General features: G+C 49.5%; 4 protein-coding genes across 4 annotated transcripts; 2 read left to right on the top strand and 2 right to left on the bottom strand.

Annotated features, from left to right (window-relative positions):
• The first annotated feature begins 181 nt into the window (after positions 1-181).
• F4807DRAFT_321336 (LamB/YcsF) lies at positions 182-1631 on the top strand. The gene is made up of 2 exons (XM_047995156.1): positions 182-508; positions 565-1631. The coding sequence occupies exons 1-2, from the start codon at positions 443-445 to the stop codon at positions 1252-1254; spliced, it is 756 nt and encodes a 251-aa protein (XP_047849254.1). The 5' UTR covers positions 182-442; the 3' UTR covers positions 1255-1631.
• A 1591-nt stretch (positions 1632-3222) lies between these two features.
• On the top strand, positions 3223-4841 carry F4807DRAFT_454446 (MFS general substrate transporter; the record flags this gene model as incomplete). Its single annotated transcript, XM_048000579.1, has 3 exons — positions 3223-4306; positions 4405-4566; positions 4654-4841. The coding sequence occupies 3 exons, from the start codon at positions 3223-3225 to the stop codon at positions 4839-4841; spliced, it is 1434 nt and encodes a 477-aa protein (XP_047849253.1).
• Positions 4842-5270: 429 nt separating this feature from the next.
• On the bottom strand, positions 5271-7643 carry F4807DRAFT_446013 (PAP2-domain-containing protein). The gene is made up of 3 exons (XM_047999780.1): positions 6581-7643; positions 6293-6432; positions 5271-6146 (listed from the first exon to the last, which is right to left on the bottom strand). The coding sequence occupies exons 1-3, from the start codon at positions 7018-7020 to the stop codon at positions 5404-5406; spliced, it is 1323 nt and encodes a 440-aa protein (XP_047849252.1). The 5' UTR covers positions 7021-7643; the 3' UTR covers positions 5271-5403.
• Positions 7644-11729: 4086 nt separating this feature from the next.
• Positions 11730-13648, bottom strand: F4807DRAFT_321085 (calcium/calmodulin-dependent protein kinase type I). The gene is made up of 3 exons (XM_047995154.1): positions 13227-13648; positions 11979-13123; positions 11730-11810 (listed from the first exon to the last, which is right to left on the bottom strand). The coding sequence occupies exons 1-2, from the start codon at positions 13422-13424 to the stop codon at positions 12092-12094; spliced, it is 1230 nt and encodes a 409-aa protein (XP_047849251.1). The 5' UTR covers positions 13425-13648; the 3' UTR covers positions 11730-11810; positions 11979-12091.
• Positions 13649-13907: the final 259 nt, after the last annotated feature.

Raw genomic sequence — 13907 nt, 5'->3', positions numbered from 1 at the left:
GCTAGGAGCCGATCAACAGATCCTAGGCTGGGCCTTAAAAGTTAATTCTTTTTTTATTCTCTCCTTGCAGGTACACTGCCTAGTATTTCGAGAGTTGCAATTGAGGATTTGGCACAATTGGGACCTATGACGTCGATAAGGAATACTAACGATCAACGAACTACATCCACCAAGCCTTCTCATGATAACTATCTCGAGGAGTGATTGGTGGACTCCAATACCGATCGGCTGTACGGAATCGATACGGCTAACTGCATGCATCAAAAATTGGTCCACTGAGACAAGACCTCTGCAAGTCATATCTGCGGGGCACGCACGTCTATGCCGGGGGACCTACATACTCTCCTATGGTATCATACATCGGCATGACTAAAATCAATAAGGATATCTAACTAGACAAGAATTTTGATCTATATGCAGAACACACAGTAAGCTGCACGCCATGGCCGAGCCACGCTGGATAGAGATCAACTGCGACATGGGGGAAGGGTTCGGAAGATGGAAGATGGTAAGCCTGCAGCTATTCACCTGCCCCCTGTTCACCACACATAATAATAATCGCAGGGTCCAGACGAAGAACTGATGCGCTACGTGGACGTAGCTAATGTCGCCTGCGGCTTCCACGCCGGCGACCCATCAACCATGGTCCGCACCGTCCGTCTCGCCAAGCAGCACGGAGTCCGCGTCGGCGCTCACCCGGGGATGCCGGATCTCCTCGGCTTCGGCCGGCGGCGGATGAACATTGCCCCCGACGACATGTACGCCTCAGTGCTATACCAGGTCGGAGCTCTAGCCGGTATACTCGCGGCGGAGGGAGTGCCCCTGAACCACGTGAAACCGCACGGCGAGCTCTACTTCTACGTGCAGCGAGACGCCGACATCCGCAACGCCGTGCTATGCGCGGTGAAAGCCTTCAACGTGCCTATTTATGGACTTCCGACAAAGCATATGGTCGAAGACTGCCAGAGGCTTGGGTTGAAGCTCATCCCCGAGTTCTACGCGGATCTTAATTATGACGACGAAGCACAACTTATGTCAGTCGCAGAGTCGGTACCTGCCATCCCGCAATTAGTTGCCGGAAGAATTAGTATGTTTGTAAAAAGCGGACAGGTGTATAGCAAGTCCGGGAAAAGGGTAGATATACCGGTTGACCGGCAAGGGTTCAGTATATGTATTCACTCGGACCTACCGGGAGCATTGGATAACGCTGCTGCGGCAAGGAAAGTTGTTGATGAAAAGAAGAACGAGGAATAATTATATTGAAAAGGGAGAAGGATAGGGACGAAGGGGAAAGAGAGGGAAACCAGTGGTGGTATTCGGGTATATCTAGGAAGGGACCTCCCCTTGCTCAACATTCACACAATGGCTAGGTTTGTGTGAAAGTACGACCAGGAAATAGCAAATGCCTTAATGTTAGTTGATTAATACACCAATTCAGCCATGATCGACAAGCTTTATCAAGATCAATCGAAAGTAAGGGCATTGGGAGGATAGGTATCATATGGAAAGCACATTCTTGAAAAGGGAAATCCCTTCTGGACCTCCTCTACTAACTTCTACCAGATATTTTCCATCATCTCAACTTGTCATTTGATTAAATACAACTCGTCTATGTTCCTTAGTTGCTTCAGTTCGAATATCATCATAGCATCAATTCACAAAGTCCGCAGACACCCGACACCACATCGTAACTCACAACCACATTTGCTATTCTATTTTTATTCCCGTCAAGACGAATCACTCCAAAACACACCGTGAGAGTCAAGAGATTCAACGTCACAATGGGATTCGTAACATATATCATGCAGATCCTGATATCAACACTGCTTATGAGGTGTTTTCGGTTGGCCTACAACTTCATCGTCGACCGACAAATCGTTGAACAACGGGCTACGATAGTAGCAATTGGCCGCCGACTGCAAAGAACCTGTGATATACCCGAACCCCTTCGTATATTTACCGAGGAAGACCCCGGCATTTCTGAGTCAGGTCTACGTTTGCTCTTTATGACTCTCACCTTCCTTCCTTTATTATCCATTGGAAGCTTTATCGTCTACATCCCGAGGGCAGAGACATTCTGGGACTTCAGGGTCTTTTCCACCGCCATCATGGTCCCTATTTTATTGGGCCTTTGTATATGGGGATTCCTGGCCGTTCGACACTGATAATTGGTGCGAGATCGTCAAGTTCGAGTTCAGGAGGAGCATCAACCTCGTACAACTAGACAACGAGAAATAAGGGGATGGAAGACACTACAAGGTCGGGATTTCATATATTAAAAATGGTGCTTTTGATGAGATTTTAGGGCTGAACACGGCCAAATCGCCATGGAATGGCTATTGTATCGCAGCGACATTGGGGGATTGTTGGCTTATTGTTTGTTTGGAACCTGATTTACAGGTAGCGGTAACAGCTAGGAGCAAGCGGGTATGTACTTCGTCACGAATCCATACGAACAGAATTACATGCTGGTTTTAACAAAAAATGCAAGCCTCTGCTATTACTTTAGATCTATGTTGGTGTCCGTCTACCTTCATATACCTAGTCTTCCAAGCATCCGGGAACCATGCTACCATGAGCCTATCGTTACTGGTGACATAGGACATAGGAAATATGAGCTCAAGGTTGCTAAAGCTTGGCCTAGGCGAACTCTTCTTGAATAGGTAGGATATTGTCGTTACCACCTCTAGGTAGTGATGGAAGACTCCTAAGACATATAAATCGATGGTTCTTAAAAGTTCTCAACATCGTGGTAAATTGTTCCCCTTTCTAAAGTGGTAATCCTCAACGGCGAACATCTTCGTTATTATCTCACATCTTTAGTACGCCTCTTCCCATTAATTGTGTTTTGCCAGCCAACGGCCACAATCGGTAGCTCATTCCCGGTACCGTCCATATCTGGCTAGGCGAGCCGAAGATATGGGCATCCCGGTGCTCGACGTCTTGGCTGCAGGCCGGGATAGTGGGTCGAATATAGATGTCGCAATCGGAGGGTATCATCGCGCAAAGCCTGGGGAGAGCCAACTTCGACGATATCAAGTAATACAAAAACAACGTTACGTCTCCCGAATGGAAGATGGAGCTAGCACAACTAGGTCAGATCTCGCGAACTTTCGTTTTGGTCAGCTTCGAGCGAGCGCGAATAGCGGTATTCGATAAGACAGGATAGGACAGCTCCAATCTCAAGACATTGGTAGCACTGCATCACCCCAGTCCACTAAAATGGCGACTGAAGCAGTATCCCCGTCGCCAAAGGGGCCATGGCACCACAGCACCCTCTTCAACGCCATCGTAATCGGCGCCGTCGGGTTCCTCGCGCCCGGGCTCTGGAACGCGATGTCGAACCTCGGCGCCGGCGGCGCGCAAGAGCCGTACCTCGTCAACGCAGCGAACGCCCTCGTCTTCAGCATCATGGGCATCCTCTGCCTCCTGGGCGCGCCGCTCTCGAACCGCATCGGGCTCCCGCGCACCCTGTTCCTCGGCGCCGTCGGCTACCCCGTCTACTCCGCCGGCCTGTACGCGAACAACCGGTACGGCACCGTCTGGCTCGTTCTCGTCGGCGCCGTGTGCTGCGGCGTGAGCGCCGGCCTGTTCTGGGCGAGCGAGGGCGCCGTCGCGCTCGGATACCCCGAGCACGGCAAGCGCGGGCGCTACTTGAATATCTGGCTGTGGTTCCGGACGGGCGGGCCCTTGGTCGGCGGCGCGATCGTACTCGCGCTTAACCACGACGCCGCGCACGCCAGGGCCAAGGGCAAGGTCGGGTACCAGACGTACCTCGTCTTCATCGCTTTGCAGTGCGTCGCCGCGCCGCTGGCGCTCCTGCTCTCGGCGCCGGAGAAAGTGTGGCGGTCCGACGGGTCTAAGGTCGTGATACGGCGGGAGCCGAGCATCGCCGCCGAATGCAGGGCGCTTTGGGCCAGCTGCGGGAGGAGGGATGTCCTGCTCCTGTTGCCCGTCTTCTGGGCCGCGTACTTCAACCAGTATAGCGGGAACTTCCAGACGTACTACTTCGGGGTGCGGGCGCGCGCGCTCGTCGGGTTCGCGAGCAATTTCGGCACGCTGCTTTCCTCGCAGCTGGTCTCCGCGCTGCTGGACTACAGGGGCCTTGCCGTGAAGCGGCGCGTCGAGATCGGGTTCTGGTGGGTTGTGGTGTGGCACGTCGTCGCGTGGACGTACGGTTGGGTCGTGCAGGAGAAGTACACGCGCGACCCGCCGGCGTACGACTGGGAGGACAGGGGGTTCGTGGAGGGTTTCTTCGTGCTGATATTGTGGGAGTTTGCGAGGCAGGCTTTGCAGAATTGGCTTTGTGAGTGGCTTACCATCTACTGACTTACTTACCGGTACCTACCTACCTGAGTAGATGGATGCACGGATTACTAGGCAAGAGATGCTGACTACTAGTAGATTACCTCGTCGCTTGCAAGACAGACAACATCTCGGACCTGACGCGCCTCTCTGGTATCCTAAGAGGACAGGAGAGCTTCGCGCAAGCTGTCAGTTTCGGCCTCAACACCAAGAAATGGGTTGGTGGACGAGTGCCTCTAGCTGTAAATACGATATTGCTATGTAAGCTTTTGCTCATGATCACCAATCCTTCTACTCTTACAATCTCAATTTTAAGCCTTCCTCACCAACTAATGTAACGCCGTCCAGTCCTCGCCGCCTTCCCTACGTGGCTCGTCGTTCGCGACCTAGTCCCGGTCGAAAAAGACAGCACGCGTCATTCCGACAACGAAGGTCAAGCGGAGGAAGGTTTATCAGGGCCCCAAGTCTTGAATTCTGACGAGAAGCGGAAGTTCGCCGTGGGACAAACCAGTGCCGGAGCCGACGCGGCGATATAAATGCCTCGACCTATGTTAATAGCGTACGCAATTGAAACAGGTTGAGATACCTAGTTATCTCATCCGGGTTAAAACGTCCGGTGATTTATAATGGTCGCAGTAGGCAGCTAGCGGTAGGTTCTAGATTACTGCCGTCAGATCCTTCGTGCCGCCGAATAAACATATATCTGCACATCACCAAATCGATAATGTTGGAACATTGATCGAGCGGCACGAGCACAAGTAGACGCGCGTCATCTTCCCGAATTGTACGAAAGCTCGGACGTGAGACATCGCAAGGACAAGGGTGATTTAAAACACATGTATATACCGATCGCGACCCACGTCGCAGACCTAGCGCTGATTCGAGCTACGCCGCATCGGAAACCAGGTTTTCTAACCCGGCGCGAATCTCACAGAAATCGTTAGAGCCAGTAAATAATCTCGCCAGAAGCTCTGGTATCATTATTTGTTGTTTTTATTTCTGGTAATTAGTAGTGTATCGTGGTATCATAATATCCGAGGCATCTCGTCTCGTCTATGCAATTAAATAGTATCCATATCATTACCCCGACCCCAATCGTCAATCGGTCCGCCTATTACTCCTGTCGCTGCGGACAGTAGACGTCGGGCTCGAGCTACCACTCGACGACCCGGAGTGCATGAAGCTGTCCAGGACGGTAAACTCGTCGCCCCAATCCTCACTCCGCTTGCCCGCGCCGATGGACGAGTATCCAAGCTCCTCATCCAACGCCTTGTTCTTCTTCGACTGACCAACTTCCACGTATTCATAATCCCACCGGTACTTCTTACCGGCCTGTGGCCGGGGTAACCAAAACTTCCTAACCGTAAAGAAGATCGAGTAGGCGATAATCCCGCCGCCTAATAAATCAACAGCGTAATGGTGATTCAAGTACATCGTAGCCCAGCAGATCCAGCAGACGTAGAAGAAGCATAAACCCTTCAACTTCGGGAAGCAATGGCTGATAAACAAAGCCTCGAGAATCGCGTCGGCGGCGTGAAGACTCGGGAAGGCTCCAAAGGGGACGGGCGCCGTAGTAAAACTAGTAGTATACATATCGACTCCAAATAGGGCGTCGATCCGCGCTAGGCCGGCGGGGGAACCCTGCATACCATATTTTGCGGGCTCCAGACCGTGCAGCCTTTCGTACCATGGAGGTGTGCAAGGGAAGAACAGCTGTATCGCTACTCCTGTCGTGCTCATCCACCCAAAGCTCTTCGCAAACATCGGGACGGTGCCAGGGGCGGCGAAGATAAACATGATCGCCGAGCAAATAGCGGGAAGACCAAAGTGACCGATGCCATCTAGTGAGATTGAAATTAGTGTTTGCTCTTATAAACGTATTAATTCGATTGAATCTGTTTAGTTACTAGGACCTAACGAAGGGCCCGACCAAGGGATGTGACACAGGAAGGAATTAACCCTCCGTCCAAAAATGGGGATGTCTTACATGGGAACCAAGCGATAACGTCAAGGACAGGGTGCGTCCATTTAGAGAAGAAGTTGGAGAAGTTGGTTCCGTATAGGATATCTTCCAAAGCTGGCAAAACTTTTACGAAGATGTCTGGGCGAACATCATAAGGGATGAATCTAGGTCATTGAAGTCAGTGTGATGATTCTATCAGGGGGCATTATGTACCAAGTGCTTCATTGAGCTGCGATATAGGAGTAGATGTGCCACAAAGTGCTAATCTAGCGTTTTGCTCCAGGCGTTCTAAAATGAGATGAGATTTCTTACCGGCTGGAGAAAAAGAATAGGAGGTAAGTCCATATAGGCCAAGAAGGTAGAAAGAATTGACTCGTTGCGGGCATTAAAAGCAGCAAAAGGTATCCAAGACCGGCGGCGGTCTTTATGATAGGCGCAGAAGGCTCAACGATCCATATGGAGAAGATGCATAATGCGGTCACCACAGCATACTGCAAGTCGAATACGCTCCATTTCCTCGTCCTCAATAATTCGAAGGTATCCGTGATCTTAAATGATGTTTTGAGAGCAGCGATACTCTTCGTCGGAACATGTGCACGCATCTGTTTTGTAGAATGGCCGGATTTTCTAAACATTCGAGGAAGATTGTAACGACCGGGTATCGTGCTGAGCTTAGACGGACTCAACCTCTCACGCCATCCCAGAGGGAGCTGTGTCTCCGTTTCTACAACTGTGGTGCTTGTCTGCCGCATCGGATCCCTTTCGTCTCGTGCGACGAAGATACGACAATCGGAGTAGTTCTTGTAGTTCTCGTGTGTCGTCCCTCACAGTTGATTGTCGTATTCGTCAACAGCACGACGGTATTGCGGATGGTGGATTGCGGATGGCGGGGGAAGAGCTTTGACCCAGCTCTATTAGTCGCTGTCGTACCAAAGATCACCCAGCTAACCAAAGACGGGGTGGTTAGGAATACTGAGGTGAGTTGTCCGTCCAAGGTAAATATCGAAGGTCGCCGGCTTGACTTTGAATAATCACATACGCGACGTAATTTCTAGATCATGCGACAGGAATGTAAGAGCGCAAGAGGGAAGGGGGAGAGGTACATGATCTTTAATAATAAAGAAACCGAACCCAACCTTGAACCGACCTAAGGCCAAGGGCTTTGTCGCTGTACATAATAACTCAGCATCCGGATATAACGGGGGCAGGGATGTTAAAAGACGAGCTTGGCTGATTGGTAGAAGGTGGTCTCTGCGGACATGGATTATTGGATAGGGATCGTTCTTTTTCTTTTTATTGTGGGGGTCGCCTGGACCGTTAAGGATTGGGATTGGGATTTGGTATTTGTGAGTAATGGATTTTGCATACAATGGATGTAATATGGATACTTGGGTACTCGAGTACTTCTTCCGCTGCTACGGAATTCACTAAAACACCCGGCAAAAAATACGCTAGGCATACTAAGCACGCTAAGAATTATTCACCCATCTGGCGGTACCCAGTACTGTACATGCAAGCACTCACTTCTTAGCGGGCCAATCCCAACTTTTAGCGCATCCGGGTTCCATGTAGTTAGGTACACGTACAGCTCGCCAACTTCTTGTACAGTACATACATTGCATTGCTTACAACTCATCACGGAAAGATCAAGAGGCGAATCGAAAATGTGACCCCTTAATAGTGCACCATGATTTCTCAGACATCGGTTCGGCGCAAGCGCCATACCGCAACCTTAAATTCGAAAACAGCCCGGGATTGGTCACTTACTCGACCTTGTTAGCGCTACATACCTCGAACCATCCCGAATACGCTTTCTCACGCAGAAACGTGACTGAGATAAGCCCAGGATCTCTTCACGTAACACCTCGCAACTTGACATTATTAGTCAATTTTATACGCGCAGTACGCGAAATACGGTACCTGTACAAAGTTCCATTATTGAAGACTTGTTTTTCTGTGCCAAGGCTATCTCAGGGCTGTAGGGGTATTACCCGAATGCTGAATACTTTTACAGCTTACAGCCTGCAGCCTGGAGCCTGGAGCCTGGTCATGCACTTGCCGTAAGGTTGACCAACCGATTGTTGGTTTAATATCATGGATGCTACTTAAAACTCCTTCATGTAAGGCATCTTGGCAGATTGAGTTGCCCAGCAGCCCAGCTACATGTTCAACCATGTTGTATGTGTTATTATATGAAGGGTCAGGCGTAACAAACACTTCAAATATTGATTGCGCATAGTAGTGTTTTGGACCCCATCAACCATAACTGTACCTATAAGCACACAACAAATTTGCAAATGTATTAAACACCTTAAAGCCTCACTTATTAAGTCATTTCAACCATGGTTTGATAGAATTGATGTTCACCTGGCAGTGTTATCTGTCGCCCTAAACTGCTAGCCTCGCCTTAAGTTAACCTTAAATCTGCTACCCACGAAGTACCTAAAAGTACATTACATATTGAGTACATACTAGGTATCAAGCTTGGTCGAAGCTTGTGAGCACAGCAACCAGTTCTAAGTTGATGGATTATTACTATGATTGATAACCGGCTATCGCTCATAAGGAAGCAGTCATCTAAAACAAGGAGATCAAGGTTACTTTATGGATGTGTCAAACTTTGATGACATAATCGATGAATCAGATAATCTTCAGCCCTAGCAAGAGAAATCCAAATGTTAGTTTCCCATGTTGCCATGGTCAGATTTTCATGTCAGATATCGGTAGGGTCTGGGCAATGGACTCTACAAAGATACTCTTTATAAATATACGGTTTTGCGAAATGGTGTCAATTTTCGATTCCGACAGATCAGAATAACCATACCGGAGAATCCTGTGGAAGCTGGCCGTTCGAATCAGTCAGCACTAATATCAGCACAGTCGAGAGCCGGGCCCGTTCGGAAGGGTCGGGAATCGGGCGGCAAGAATTGGATATTAGTGTACATGTGCATAATCTTGTACGGGATTCAATTGACGGGAAGAGTCACTCGCAAAAGCAGAATGTTGAAAGTACAGTACCTCGCTGACGAGCCGGGTACGAAGTGCGAAGTACAGTACGAGGCAGAGTACAGTTACATTTCTGCGCGCTTGTGCAACGACTACGATGCAAGCGTCTCTTGGCATTGAGACGTTGGACCAGTCTCAGGCTCTTGGCAGAGTCCACTCTCTCACCTTTTCCACCTTTTCAAGGTCATAGAGCTTCTCGTCACACTCATCTTACTGCGTACGCGTATATGTCATGGGCTATTGCCCCTACAAACCACAATTTAATATCCGGAATGGAGAACGAGCACGTGAGGGTTTTTATTGCAATTTACGCGGTTTATAGGCAATGTGTCGTGTGAGTGATTTCGATGCTCTTGTCGTTCCTATCAATTGAATGAGGTTGGATGGATGGATCAAGATGCATCTGCACATCTGCGACTCGCCAAACAGGTAAGGGACGGGAAAGGTTGAGAACCTATGGGCGTAGTTAGGGGCCAACTTCCATGAAACGGTAACAATTACCGGAGTCACTTTTGTCACTTAACGGAATCGCGTGGGAGTGGATAAGAGATGACAGAGAAAGTGGACATAAGCCGCGAGTGTCCGCATTCTGCTCGGTCTCGGTATCCGCTCTTCCCCCGATTCACCGACAAAAGGCAGAGAATTAGATAATAGACGAAAATGGTAGACCAATTCATCTCGGGCGACGGGGTTCGGAGTTGGCCCTTTGACGGAACGAAGTTAGAATGAGGGATCGTGCGATTTTTCGAATTTTAAAACGATTGAAAAACAGACCTTTCTTATCCGAGTCTCGGCTCCTTCATACTGTCGTATTTTAGACTTGGACAGACTTGGAAATGGACCTGTATGAAGCAACAGAGCGACAAAGTGGCACCATGCGAAGATCTGACCAGAATGCTTCAAGAATGCTACTCTCCCCGCGATGGTCCGGTCCACCGCACCTCGATAACTTATCTCTTCTTTGAGACCTTGGCTCCCTGACGGCATGTGCACTATTCGCATCACGCGACATCTGAGAATCCCGTGTCCGTCGATGCGACGATAGGATGGCTCACAATTCGGCAGCAACGGACAAAATAAACGGCAGGACGGGTTTAACTGCCTCTACAATCCCGAAAACGCCAGACGTTACACAAGTCCGGACGTTAGTAACGACCCTAATCATAATCCTAACTAAACGTGGAAAGGGCTGTTGGGTTGCACATGTACAATACATTCGATACATCCATCTCTGCTTTTTATCGCTTGAATCGCTTCTCCAGTAGTTCGCCAGTAGCACGCGAGCAAATCCCAACTAAACCAACTAAATGTGCACATCCATGGATTGTACTGTACCTACTAGAACATTACAAGGAAGACCTCGGCACTTGTAATTAATTTTTCTTTTTCTTTTTCTTCCAATTTTTTCTCTTCATGAAATGACGTCTAGTATATTGTCAACTGACATCAACATCTGCCCGAGCGCTTTGCTCAACGATTTCTTATAAGCCTTACCCACGCTGCCACGCTTCTGGAAACGCTGGAAAATGTTGGCTGACAATACCGATAGGGCGAGGAGAACGAGAACGACCGGTGAGGATGAGGATAAGGATCTTATGAAAGAAAAAAAAGTGAGGCTGGGATCTGATTCGGGCGATCCTACTTCGATCCTCTATTCTGTAGATACCGGTAGCGTGCATACTCTAATGCCTCCGATCATGCCCAATATCGGCATATAATGCCTGTCTGGCCCCCCGAGACATTCGGGCTAAAAATCAAGCTCTATTGTCTTGTCTGCACGTCTGCATCTAACTCTACCAATCTACCTAGGTACGGGTAGCCAACTCGCGACTCATGAAATGTAGGTGAAGAGCACCGTCGCATTGGCATTACTCAGGCAAGCCCAGGTACATGATCGAGATGCGTAGGACAAGCTGCGATGATGCACGGAGCACACTGCAGCTTGGTACGGGTTCACAACTTGCCTTGAATTACCCTAACTGCTTATATGTTTGCATGTGACCGTCCCAATTTGGCCTATTCATCTTTCCGGTTGGCATTAGATAATTACTCGGACGGTCGGTAAGTAGTGGATATGATCTAGAGAAAATCTAACGACGTAGCTGAAATATAGGTAGCTATGGAATAAATTGGTGCCATCCACCATCGTAAATTCGTACAGCTCTTCATAAAACAGCTCCATAGAAACGAGGGAACCGGCGCCGAGAAGTGCACCCACTGACCCAGCCCCAAGCCGAACAAGCTCCTCTCATCTACCGTCATATGACAGGGATACGTATAGGCGCATCACATGTCTCGCAAGCCCTGTTCCGGAGCGTGCTCCACGACACCATCGATCTTAAGTCTTACTGTACATCGGCGATGGGCAGTAATATGATTTGAATCCAAGACAGGCAAAACCCAAGCAATGCAGGTAACAAGATCAGCATCTCGAACCGTTCATCTCACCCTCGAATTGGGTCGTTTATATCAATTAGGTTAGGTTACGTGCTACCTAGATAATCTCCAATCATCCCTTCGTCGCAATATTTGTGGTCTGTGATATCCTCATCAGTTTGTTTGCTGAAATTCCGCATATCTATCACCCATCTCAGATATACGGATTGCTGCTAGAGCTTATATCCCTTCCTGCTCAGACGCTTTATGTACTATAATCCACCTCATCTCTTCATAAAGTTGATATCAATCCTTTCTGGTCACATACCTATGTTCCTATTCGCTCGCTTTCCTGAGATGCATTCTAAATAATAAGATAATTCCCCTCGTCGCTCTGGCAACTATGCTAGCATAGTCTCTTCCCCCTAATACTGTGCCATTTCACCGTTGCGGCTGGCTTGCGCTCCATAGTCCCTTTGACGTCTCTACGACTCTATTCGCAGCGGCGCCGGGCCTTAAGCTTGCTGGTACCCCTGACGTTGGACCCATGCCGCCCATCTCCGTGTCTCCATTTTGCGTGCTCGAGTACCCCGAGTCGCCTTTAGCCACGTCTCTCAACGGCGGGGCACCCCGCCCTGGCTCCGCCGATCGGCTGCCGTCCATGAGGTGAGCTTGCGCCTGGCCCTCCCGTAGCTTGTTGATCGCTCGCACCGTGTCGATAGCCGCGTGCAAGGTTTTGCGCGCGTTGAAGTTCTTCTTGACAGTTGGCAGCAGATTCTGGCCTCTGTCGCCGTCACCGCCTAGGCTATAATCGGCGATGAAGGCATGCGACAGCGCCTCGTGCGCCGTCATGCGCTTGTTGGGGTCGACCGTCAGGCATCGACGAACGAAATCCTTGGCGTGATCGCTAACGCCGCGCCAGTACTCTGCTGGCTGGAAGCTGTAGTCGGCATTCAGGATTGCCTGCATCTCCTCGAAGTCGGTATCGCGATCGAACGGCGTGTATCCGCAGAGCAAGAAGTACGTAATCACGCCCATAGCCCAAATATCCACCGGCTTGCCATGACCCGTCTTCTTAAAAATCTCGGGCGCCATGTAGCCGGGGGTACCGCAGGTTGTCGTTAGAACGTGAAATTGCTCCTCGTCCATAATGCGCGATAGTCCGAAGTCGGCGATGAGAAGGTCAGCATTGTCCTCGGGTGTGCGGAAGAGTAGATTCTCCGGCTTAAGATCACGATGTACGATGCCGTGGTCGTGGAGGTACGCGACGGCAGAAAGAGTTGCGCGGATTAAGTCAGCTGCGTCGGATTCGTAGTAAGATCCTTTACGGCAAATGCGATCAAAGAGCTCACCGCCGAGCGCAAGATCAGTTACGAGGTAGAGGTTGTTCATTGTTTCGAAGTAGTCAACGAGGGTTAGGATGTTTTGGTGGCCCATCGAGACTTTCTTGAGGACGGCAATCTCATTTCGTACCTAATAAGATAAATCTAACAGTTAGTTACATGAACTGGTTCAAGGCTGCAAGTAGAACCTAACACATGAATAGAGAGGGGGTACAAGAGAGAAGGGTACGAACCATATGTTCTCGGCCGGCCATGAGCCTCTTGTTGATCACCTTCGCAGCATAGTATCGACCGGTGTCGATGTGAACACACTCCTTTACGACAGAATATGAGCCAGCGCCTAATGTCTTTCCCACTTTGTATCTGCATGGTTGAATCTGGGGGTTCGGACGAGGAGAGCCGTGACTGGCGTGGTTCGCAGTAGCGGCCATTGTGGAAAAAGCGGAAATGAGACCTCGCGGTTGAGAAGACTTGAATGACTTCTATGGGTGGAACAGAGGTATATATCCTGAGTCGTGGGATAATGCGCAGTCTCTGACAGTCCGCCTATGATTAAACAACGTCTTTGTTCGTAAGCGGACGGGAGGGAGTGATTCGATAATCGCCAGGTTTCGGTCAGAGATGTTCGTCACTAATTCGTGGATTATCCCCACATGTTCGAAACAACTGATAATATAAAGAATATATTGTCATATAAGAGCAGGTAAATAAGTCTAGTTAAAAGTTCGGGCTTATAACAATGACTTTAGCTGCTGGGGAGGCAGACAAGAGAATAGGTAAAGTCAAGTTTCGAGTAGGGGGTCGGATCGGGTGCGAATGATCGGGTATGGCGCACGGTAATCAGCCTTGCGGGGATGTCTGCTAAGGGTCCAATCGACTTTTATACGCGCGAACCTCGTAGATTGGGTACAAAT

The sequence above is a fragment of the Annulohypoxylon truncatum genome (genome assembly GCF_022578515.1).
Source record: "Annulohypoxylon truncatum strain CBS 140777 unplaced genomic scaffold F4807scaffold_52, whole genome shotgun sequence".
NCBI lineage: Eukaryota > Fungi > Ascomycota > Sordariomycetes > Xylariales > Hypoxylaceae > Annulohypoxylon > Annulohypoxylon truncatum.
The sequence above is the reverse complement of the archived record's forward strand: the minus strand, read 5'-3'. Positions and strand labels throughout refer to the sequence as shown.